General features: G+C 34.9%; 1 protein-coding gene across 2 annotated transcripts in view; it reads left to right on the top strand.

Moving 5' to 3' along the window:
• The first annotated feature begins 11,492 nt into the window (after positions 1-11,492).
• The window catches only part of sno (Protein strawberry notch), a 33,189-nt gene continuing 32,504 nt past the window's right edge, over positions 11,493-12,177 (top strand). For both annotated transcript variants that reach the window (XM_089645610.1, XM_089645611.1), the window contains exon 1: positions 11,493-11,669. In XM_089645610.1, the coding sequence (XP_089501736.1) occupies positions 11,667-11,669 (3 nt within the window). In that variant the 5' untranslated portion in view covers positions 11,493-11,666. The remainder of the gene's footprint in view (positions 11,670-12,177) is intronic.

Raw genomic sequence — 12,177 nt, forward strand, 5'->3', positions numbered from 1 at the left:
TAAGCCAAACGGCGCCTGGTGCTAGTAAAAACCTCAAGGGCGGTGTGTTAGGTGTTATCAGGGATTTGGCTTCTTGACTCCTTGGCAAGTCGGCGCCCGGGGCAAACTGCACCAATCGCGCCTGCACAGTGCCGGCCCTGATTTTTGGCAACCCTCTTCTGGCATATGATTAGGTAGAATATGGCATTCTTAAGTCTTTCTTTCCCAGCCCTCTACTATCAGAGATTGGCAATACTGTTGGCTACCCTCTTCCTCTGCCATGTACCTCATTTATTGGGTAATTTTGTGTTTGTGGCACCTCATAACATTACTCTTATTTAACTGCGAAAATACTTAACTCTCATTCAACCTGAGTGTTGGCAGTTACCAGATTCGTAGATACTCTTAGTATCGCGCGGTGATAGACCACTATTCAGAATTGAAACTTTATTTGACTTTAGTTGTGATCCATTATCAGATCTGCCAGATACTTCCCAACCTTCCTGTTTCCCATCTACTTCCCTTTACCATTTCCTTCAGCTTACCCCAAACGAGGAAGCCATATTCCCACTGGCTCGGACAGTGGGGAGCATTTAGGACTCTCGTGCAGTATTCACATTAAAAAAAATTTTTAGAATGAAGATTTTCAGTAAATTCAAAGGCCAAACTGAAATTTCCTGAAAATCTTCATACAAAAAATTGAATTTTCTAAAAAAACTAAACATCAATAAAGACGAATTTTCAAAACTTTAGCACTCTATCACGCTCAAAATTCATGAGCCGCCGCCACTGGTGGGTACATAACATTAGATTACTATCTTTGTGCATCTTTTTTTTAATATGGCAGATTTGTTATTGCACCACATTCAAAATTAATTCAACTTTTAAATACTGCTATTTAGTCATTTAATGGCCTATGCATATATGTATTTGACTTTTGAGCCGAGATGTTTTAGTTCAATTCTAAACACAATGCATGAATATTATTATATACTGTTCAAGAGTTCCGACTGCCCGGAACCAGTGGTACTAAGGCATCCTTATTTGAGACATTGATAAAAAAGAGTAATCAATTTTATGACATTTCCCAAGAACTGGATGGCATCGACTGAAACCTGGAAAGTATAAAATATGTGAATTTGATTAATAAAAATGGGTTACATTATTTATTTGTCTTTTGATTTGTGTTACATACTTATTAGCCCGGTCAACGAAGGCATTGAACTGGTACAAATTATGGGAAAGTTGAATTTTTGCAGGTGAATAGTACCTACCCTAGGCAGTATTTTGACAAAAGTCCCCACTTGTCCCCTAAAACAATGAAATTGTAGGGTTCTACTAAAGCTATTATATCTCCTAAAATAAACAATAAACTAAAAAAAAACTTACCACCAATGGACTGTTTATAAAATGACCTAAAAATTATATTATACAGAACTTTTTGTAATCTTCAATAGTTTGGCCAATAATAATGAGATTGTTGTTAAAAAAAATTATGAGATGCTGGCGGGCCGCATTCTTTGTTGGCGGAAGTCTTTCTAAATCAACTTTATATGTAAGAGACATTTTAATTGCTTAAATTTAAAATATCTAACCTCAAGCTTCTAATATTTCGACAATCCTTCCAAATTTAAAAGAAAACGTTCACCATTTTCGAAGAGCAAGTCCATGTACATGAGTAAAATACTTGCCTAATCTTTCAAATCTATTAGAATTAAGCCTTCATTTTCCTGACACCAGACAAAGAAGAGGTTGTGTTACATCCTGTGAGAGCATGGGCAAATAGGAGTTTTGTTTGATAACCTTACTTATGTACAATGAAATCAGGTTACCAAAGAAGGACAAAGCGAATACCCAGAATAGTATATTATATAAAGGGATGAAAGACTATCACGCGCTGCCGGAAAACCTTAAGTCTGCCCCAATTGAAAAGTTCAAGATGTTGTGTAGGAGCCACATCAAGCAAGAAAAAACATAATATATTTATATGTAACAAATTAATTAGTCATTTGTAAACTTAAATGTACAAATTACTAAAACAAAATACAATAAACTGAACAGAATACACTGTACTGGTTGGTGTCGGTAGAAGTGGCTATTGAAACAATGAAGCAAAGAAAACCAGCGTAATGTTACAAAAAATACTAGTAGATCTGTGTCTGTTCCAACAACCACTTCAAGAGATAAGGATATGAAAAAAGATGCAGAATCAACATTCACTTTTCTGGAAGATACACACTGACTGACATCTTTGATGGTTATATCTTTCATGTCACTCTTTTTTATCTTCACATAGCATCATTGTCAGATGTTTTCTTGATTCCAAAACGTCCACACCGCAGATGAGCTACATTTAAAGTTGTTGTAACTTTGTAAGATGGAGTACCATGGTAAGAAATGTGTTCAGGCGACCTAATGTATTTAGGTTAACATCGGCATTGTTGAGCTCTTATATTAGAGATTTATGATATATGCCACCTTCATGATAAGATCAACAAATGCCTAAAGACAACCACCCTTCAATTTGAATTTCAAAGAGTTTAGAACTGTACATTCTTTGTAGATATGAAAACAAAATTGTCTGTACCTATTGACGACAAAAGACCTAAGCCCTGCAGATGCTATTAGGGCATGGTTAATGTCTGAATGTCTTCTTGTAAAATCAGGTCCATTATCTTTAAACTCTTCTTATTTACAGTTCATCTAAATAGATTCAAGGTTTAAAGAACTAAATCATCACCTATCAGGATAGCTTTCACAATCATATGGCCATTTTTAAATATATTTTCTTACTATTTCTGCAGCAGCACGTATAATAATTCAATTTCTCCAGATTTTCATCCCTTTCTCTATAGTACCTTGTAATTTGAAACATGCATATGATAGTTTTACTGTCAGAAATACACACAAAATCCGATCTTGAAAAAAACTAGTCAATTAGATGTTTTTTTTCATAAATTTATCTGAATTCGGATGATTAGTACCACAAATGTTGGTTTAATTTTATAGAACTAGCGAGCTTCTGCAGCGACCAAATCGAACACATTTTTTTGATTTTACTTGGGCTCCATTCATTATCTCTTATATTGCAAACATTAATCAATGTTTGTTTAATTTCTAGTGTCTATATATATATATATATATATATGCTCTATATTTATTTTTTTATGGTATTCATGGCATAGCCTAACATCAAAAAAAAAATTGTCGCAAATAACACTCTTCCATAAAATTAAACACAACTGCCTATCCCTAAATGGTTGAGGTGTGGAGGCTGATGGGGTAGAATTAATATTTGTAAAAACCCTAATAATATTGGCCAAGTATGCTATCCAAACTGGCTAATTTAACTTGAATATTTTCACGTCTTTCAATACTAGCATTAATTATCGTCTGTAACAAAATTACTTTTGAGAGTTTTGTTTTTAACATAGAATATGTAAAAAGGTATGCAAACTTATTTTAGTTTACCAATATTGTTATCTGTTGAAGGTGGTTAAATGTGCAAAACACGCAATTTATATAACCCACAACACCATTTATTTTTTCCATCTGTCTTAACTTGGTAAAGCAGCAAAATGCAACGTGTCGCTCAGCCCTGCCGTCTCCCGTCGCGACCAGAGCCCACGTGCCGTGGCGTGCCTACCCACTATTTTTGATAATAAAAGTAATCAATCTTATACATTACTTTAAAGCTAATTAAATGTGGCAAAAAGTTTAATTGAAACATTTTTTTAGTTTTTCTTCAAATAAAAAAAAATAATTTCAAATAAAGCTTATATTTTTTACAGTAAACTTATTATTTGCTAAACGATTGCAGATAAAAAAAAAAGTTTTATTTGATGCTAGCTGTACCCTGCCACGTGTTGCTGTGGTTCAGTCTGTCTGAGTAGATAGAGAAAAGCAATACTTTGGGAGATATAGTGGCTTTAGTAGAACCTTTAATTAAAATGCTTGGGGGGGGAGAAGTGGAGACTTTTGTGAAAATACTCCCTGCAGTGGGTACCATTAACCCACAAAAATTCAGCTTTCCCCTAATTTGATTGAGTTAGGGTCGATTTTTTGTCTAGATTGACTGGGCTATATACCCCTCAACAGTCTTCCACAGTAAATTCCTAACACTTGATAAAGAAAATCTTCATATAAAATTTTTTTTGGCAGCAGCACTACTAAAACAATGCTTATGGGAAGGGAAATTTACAACTCCAAGACTTCAACAATGGATGAGCCAGGTGTCGGTTCAATGTTTTCACAGTAGGTTCTCAGGGTTACCTCATTCTCAACTGGAAATGTAAAAACAATCTATTGCCAGATGACAGTTTATAAATAGTTTTGGTAAACTTGTCGAATTCAGCTGCATGGAAAGGCTCTTTAATACAACACTTGATTTCAACATAAATATCTAACAGAGACAATTACAGTAGAACCTCCCATAACGAGCACTTCCTATAATGAGTAATTCGTATAACGAGCAAAACAGATGATGAAAAAAATGCTCCTTTAACGAGCGACATTTCACATAACAAGTGATGCAAAAAGGGCAAGTCCCATCTTCACATCACTAACTTGTGAGCCGGGACTTCCGCGCCAGTGCGTCAGTCTCTGGTTAGCACTCGTTCCGCTAGAATGTTAGTGTCGCATGTGATCACACGTTTTTCTAAACTTGTGTTCAGATATTATTAAGTTTAATAACCATTGCAAAAATATCCCTAAATAAAAAACCAAAAGAAGACAGCCATAAGAGAATAAAAATAACTGCAGAAATAAAACGTAAAATCATTGAAAAGCAATAACGAGGTGTGAGCGTGGCTGATCTATCGAGCACATTTAATCCGTCTAAATTTACGATTTGCACTATCTTCGAGAACAAGGATAAAATTAAGAAGATAGATGAAACACAACTCCGTTACTCCTGCATAAGGACCAGAAGATTATTTCTAACTTTAAGAAACTCTTTACTAAATCACTCTTTGAGTGTTGTTTTGAGGTGACTGAAGGGACAAGTCTCACTCTCGAGAGAGTTTTGGAAAGATCACTTTCACATTGTTACATGCCTCAAGATGATTGACAAGGTGTGGGAAGGGTTTACCAAGAGGACCCTCTCTTCTGCTTGGAAGAAGCTTTGACCAAAGAACGTTGTCGAATGTGATTTTGAGGGTTAGAAACAGTACCTGTGGAGTCTACAGCCTATGAGATTGTGTCTTAGGCCAATACCACGGGACTGGAGGTGGATAAGAACGATTTTGATGAGCTTGTGGAAGGGCACAGTCAAGAGCAGACCACCGAAGAGCTTATGGAGTTGCATTGTGTTTCACAGCACAAAGTTATGGAGGAGAGTTTGTTAGTGGATGAGGAGGAAGTAGCAGAGCAACAATCTTCTGGCGCATTAGAAGTGCTGAAAGCATGGGAAACTGTTGCATCTTACATTGGGAACCAACACCCTAAAGGGGGTGACCATATTACGCTACAATTTCAAAGAGTTTTATATAACTCCATATTGCTCGCCATACAATCTCCCACACAGACCTCTTACACCTAAAAAGATGATGTGTTATAAGTGTGGGCGTGGCCAGGCTATATTTTAAAATTATGTGACCCCCTCTCCTACACACTGCAGGAGAAGGGGTGAGAACAATTTATGGAGAGCCGTAATAACGCGACTGTCATCTGTCAACGTGACAGATCACATACAAAGAATTGATATTCCACGGCAGTCCACCAATTGAGGAAGATTATAGCATGTCAGCCCAACATATAATATGTACATGCCACGCCCAATTTATGCGCCCATAATATAACGTAATGTGTCTAATGGCTTAATAAGGAGGTGGCTATGCGTTCTACAAATTTATTAAATGATGAGGTTGTGTCACATTTTCACCAAATTTTAAAGCGTTGGCAAAATCAAATGTCTCTATACAGGTTTCTAATAAAAAAGAATGGATTACTTGTCATAAATCTATATAAATAAAAATGTTCGTTTACTTTGAAATTTTGACAGCATGTAATTATGAACTGGCGGTAGGTAGCTAGTTCATAAATAACAAAATAGTTATTTCGATTTTTTTATTGTTTTTTGCAAATCGATATCGTATTCCAGGTGGCTACGTTCCTTAACAATTTATAGGTATGTAATTTTATTTGAGAGTTTTTTGACATTGAACGAGTGTTTCACATAACAAGTAAGATTCTGGAACAAATTAAGTTTCTTATGAGAGGTTCCACTGTATTTAAGTAAAAATGCACAAAATAGGTTTTTAGGGTGTTGATATGGGTTAATAATCTCTTCATATTTCCTAAACTTCCAACATAACTTCGAGAAAAAATTAAACTTTAATGCAACTTTTACCATCTCCCATGACATAAATATTTATTTGCTGTAGAAATTAAGTTGAAACCAAGTGCTGTTTATGTGTTTTTGCGTATTAAGCAGCGGAATTCGACAAGTTTATCTTTATGATATATTTATCACTCAAATAATTTACTGTATATAATATATATCATATTATCAACACATCGTATCGTTTATTCAATTTTCATTTTAAATCTGAAATATAAACATTCACACACATGAAATTTATTTCACCTACCTGGAATGCTTATCAATTGGCCACGAAGATAAGAATTTATAGGAATTTTGTAACTAATAAATTAACGTAAAAATTCCAAATAATACACACATACTTTATAATTGAATCAAGATCTATTAATTTTCTCCTATTCCGCTTCACTCTTAATACGCAATATTTCACTTTCAAATAAATGGATTTAGCTTTATTAATTCAAAACATGATTTATTATGTCGGGGGAGACGGTAATGTACGCACTTTTAATTTTAATTTCGTTTATTAAGTCACTTACGCGATATGTCAATTAGTATGCGGCGCCGCCGAAAGCAACTATGTTCATATCAAGAGTTGGATTATATTCATAATATCGTAATTCATACCTACAAAATATTTCATAGATATTGCTGCCAACCAAAAAAATTAGTATTGCCATATTAAATAAATAATATCATCGTGTATAATTAATCCATATTAATATGCAAGTCAATGTATTATTTATAACAAATAATCAACAGATAATTAAATAAAATAACCCGAATAACAAACAAATAGAATAAAATGTGATTAAACGTATTCCGTTTAGGTTAGAACATGGAAAATAGGTATTAGAATTAAATCACAAACCAGTCTATACAAACCTAGCGTAGCTCACATACTATTTGAAAACTGGGATGTAACTCTAAAGGGGACGCGAGCAGGCGTTATTAAAGGGGCATTTTTGCTATAGAAAATCACAGTTAGATTAGGTTAGGTTATATATATATATATTAATTTAATATTTTCAAGATTTTATTTTCTTTAACTGAATTAGTTAGTAGGTAGGTACTGTACCTAACCCGCGCACTGGCTAGGTAAATAACTAGTTGTGGTATTTCCGGCAAATGTCACATTATTTTGTTTCTTTGAAATCTCGTGTGACATATCGCGTAAGTGACTTAATAAACGAAATTAAAATTAAAAGTGCTTATTTTTCCGTCTCCCCCGACATAATAAAACATGTTTTGAATTAATAAAGCTAAATCCATTTATTTGAAAGTGAAATATTGCGTATTAAGAGTGAAGCGGAATTCGTAACCTTTACCCAAGATCTTTGTTGGAAACAAGGTCAGGCATATTATGGGAGAAGGAAAAATACAAGTTGATTTTATTTTACTTTTCTGCTATGAGGAAAATGATCATCATGAATCATTTAACTTTCTACAACCACTCGAGAACATGCCATTTTAACGCTAAGTTGTTTCACTATCATAAGCGAAAGCGATATCCCAAAAAAATGTGTGGTAATAAATGAAAGAGTAAATATGACACTTAATAAATTTAAACACAAGAACCGACTGCGACGACATTCACTGCATGCAATTCCCAGTCCCGCAAACGCATAAATATATAAATAAGCGCAAAGCCGCAAATGGTGCAGGAAATTATAACCATAGATATTTTGACATTTATGTCAAACTCAAAAACCGCTAAGTAAAATACACATCGCAAGTTAAAGTTCAAATTTAATTGGTAAAAGAAAAGCCATAATTGGGAGAAAACATTTCGTTTTCAGTATTTTTTGGTGCCCTTTTAAGCCCGTCGCCCCACAGGAAGGTAATCAATCGACATAAACCAAATGCTGCAAGACCCTGCGCAGAAAAGTTCCGCACTGAACTTAGCTGCGGAGTGCGGACCGTTACCTCAATACATATTTGGTAATGTCAACACACGTGACAAAGCTCGCAAATATCAGTGACAGATGATTTCATGATTGTGATCTATGGTTTTTTTCAAGGAGTTGCCATTTTTTGTTGATTTAGCACCGTCTCAAAATATTATTCCTTCTGTCTACTATCTAAATGAAATCGAAAGTATGAAAATAATGAACGTGTAAAGCATTTTTTTTTCGTGTGGGTTCCAATTTGCGAATCGAATGAAAAAACTATGGTGTAAAGCAGTCATTAGTACGTCTCAAATTTTATTATTTCTTCTCTAATTGTAAAAATAATAATAATGATTGGTTAATTTAAAACTTTGTGAAAAATCACTTCAAGGGCGTTTTACAAATTTATTTATTAAATAATAAATACAGCTGCCTTACAACTAGGATTCATAATAACTAGTGACTTACGACTAAGGCCGATAACTACTGTCTTAATGACATATATATTTACATATGTTGAGACTAATAACTAACATAATTAAATTTAAAAATACTAATATTTATAAATACCCTTTCTAATTTTACTAGCGCCAGAAAAAAGAAGGAAGTTGTATAATATTAGGGTGTTTCATAATTAATTTTAGAAGACGGGTGCACCCAGTGGGTTTGCTGGATTTAGACAAAAGTATACGTATATTTCTTAAATGATGAATGAATGAAATTCACCGTCGGTTTTTACTGCATTTAGGTGATTAACTCTTAAACCCTACCTGGGGTACTGGAGTAACCCCCTGGTGTTTAAAATATCCACAATTTTGAAAATATTGCACTGTTGCAAAAATCGCTCTAGCTAATCTACTATCGATAATTGGCGTGTAAATACGTCGGTAAGCCGTGACCTCCCGGCAAGTGCAGTCGCGTCCACAGGTGTTCCGGGGTACCCCAGTACCCCGTGGTAGGAATAGTGTTAGTTCTTCCTTTCAGTTATACTTGAATTACTGAAGTTGTTCTTCGACATCTCTCTGGTAAGTTTACACATTATTTATGATTTACTTTACTTTGTGATAATGGCTAGAGTACAGTGTTGATAGAGAGGGCCTGCGCCCAGTAACGCGACATTCATGGACTAATAATGTGTTATGAATGTAATGACAGTGTATGCAGTGTAATGAGGTGTCTGAATTGTTTTCAGGTATGGCATCCCAGACACGAAATCTTGGAGGGGGTGAAATTGCAGCTGCTTTGTTGGTTTCTGACGACGAAAAGCTAAACCTAGGAGAAGATTCAGAAGATGAGCCCGATGGTGTTATTGAGGATTTCTGGGACCATTCTGAAGTCGCATCTCATGAAGACGGTGATCAAGTGGAAGGAGATGAAGAGTATTTAGTGCCTGACAATGATGGGGCTGGTATAAATGAAGAAGATAGGCGCTTGGTTCGTGTGGTAGATGCTCCATTAGTTCTGTACAGAAAATGTCATAGTAATTTTATGGAACTGACTGCTCCCGTACAAGGTCTTAACAGAAACCTGACATGTAACAATTGGTTCACGTCTATACCTACGGCCAAAAAGTTTCTGGAAAAAGGGATAACATTAGTTGGAACTGTAAAGAAGAATAAACGAGGAATTCCTCCTGTTTACTTGGACACTAAAAATTGAGAAAGATGCACTTCAATGTTTGCCTACGACGAACCTCTCACACTTTTGTCGTATTGTCCTCTGAAGTCAGCTAAGAAGAAAGCTGTAATCATGCTGTCCACCATGCATGACAGCCCTGACAAGGATAATGAAGTGTACATTCCAGAAATAATACATTTCTATACCTAATAAAACCAAATGCCTGGTGGATGTGTTCGACCAACTTTGTAAGAAGTACTCAACGTCCAGGAAGACCAAAAGGTGGCCCATGTGTCTCTTCTACGGGTTGCTAAATGCCGTTGGTGTCAACTCTTGGGTCTTATTCAAGCTGTCAACTAACATTGATAAAGAGAAAATAACTAAGCGGCTTGAATTTCTTAAGATTTTGTCAATGGCACTCATAAAGTCTCATATGAGAGCAAAATTTCAATGGCCAAGTTTACCCCGGGATATCAGAGAAACTATACGTGCAGTCTTAAATATTCATAGTGAAGATCATAGGCCGGTCCCTGATAATCTCAAACCTGGTCGCTGCTGTTTTTGTCCGCGCACAAAGGACAGAAAATCTCGATCTGTCTGTAACACTTGTCGCCGCCATATTTGTGTTGACCATCAATACAAAATCTGTCCTTCATGTGACGACAAAAATGTCTATTAGTTTTCGTTAATAAATTTTATTGTCTTTTCTTATTACTTTGCCATAATACAAATAATATTTAAAAATATATCAAATACTTTTATTTTATTAATTTTTTTCTGCCCGGGGTCCTTCAGTACCCCGTGGTAGGAATAATTACATTCCCAGAGTGGTAGGGTTTAAGAGTTAATATGCCAACAATTAAACCGGTTGACGTGTTATGTTCTCACTGATATTGTCCATTGGTAAGAAAATCAAAAGCATTTTGATATTATCATGAGTAGTTGAACGGAATCGCTAGAGAATGTATGTATCTGCTTCAGAGACCAGTATTTTCCGAAATTCATAGCTCAGAGATATAAGGTGGTGCCGTTTGGCCATTGGCAACTGTCAATATGGAAAGTATGAAAATAATGTTAGTAAGCAAAAAAAAAATCGGGTGGGTCCCGATATGGGGATTGGTATGAAAAAAATTATCGTGTAAAGCAGACATTAATCAACATTCCGTTATTGGTACAACTGACCCCGGGTTGGGGGTCTGTTGTAGTATTTACACTGATCTGTTTATCTGCTTATAGTTTAATTTATATAATATTGAGAAAAATAATTATTGAGAATTTGGTACCCAACTAAATTATCTGCTTTTAGGTATGAGTATTTTTTGTAAATCTTATACCTAAGTCGTAGAAAATGTTAAAAGGGAAAATTGGTACAACTGTCCCCTAAACAACTCAACGATGGCGTTTTACGTTGATGGCTTAAAGAAAATTCAGTCTTTGGAAGTCCCAATTGACTGAGAACGAATTTTCAATAACGTTGAAGCTCCTAGTTTATGGTTCTTTTTGTTTCACATGTGTCTCTCTGACGACTATGTACCAGAAAGAGAAAGAAAGAGGCCATAGACAACTACTGAAATAGAAAAAAAAGGTTCGCAAAAATTTGTTCTCTTTAGTTTCTTACATAACCTGTAAATCGATTACGGAACATGCGCGAGCGATCTGGATGTACTTCCAACATGGCGGGAGCGTTTGCAGTCTGAAAGTGCGGAAAAAGTGTTCGTCATTATTTTGTCAAAATACGATTGAGTTTTTACTATTTTTGCCAGTGAATTGATTGAAAACATTCATATCGTAAACCGGAAACTATATAAATTGTTTTTGCAGGCTCTATCAAGTGAAATCGGATAGATTTTAAAAGAAAAATGGTAAATGCCGTTTTTTTTTTGTTTTGATATTTTTTAAAGTCTTTTTTTACGTTTTATGGTTTTTACATTACATTGCCATTGAAATCTTTATACTCTAATGTTCAATGTTTCTTATTTATCGCTTTGGTGTACTAAAAAAACTGTTATAATGTGCGTGTAAAAAATATTTGCCTTCGAAAAAATATAACCATAAAAAGTGTCAAAAAAAAGCATTGTTTCTCGACCCAAAACATCACTTTATATTTACTAACTTTAGTAGTAACATATATGAGATCGTGATTTTGAGACGATAACTTAATAATTAATTTCCTTGGGTGTGGCCGTATTGATTTTCTTGGATTTGCTCCACACAGCCGCTAAGAACATTTTCGTTGAACTTCAAGAACGCTTCTAGATAATATATAGTCATCCATTTGGGTAAAGTTAGATTACGTACATTTTAAGACATTAAGAAATACAGCAATATTTTATGAAATTCGAAACGGAAATACGAAATTACGACGAGAAA

Source organism: Hesperophylax consimilis, chromosome 22 (genome assembly GCF_061612785.1).
Source record: "Hesperophylax consimilis isolate HC1 chromosome 22, BYU_Hcon_1.0, whole genome shotgun sequence".
NCBI classification, from domain to species: domain Eukaryota; kingdom Metazoa; phylum Arthropoda; class Insecta; order Trichoptera; family Limnephilidae; genus Hesperophylax; species Hesperophylax consimilis.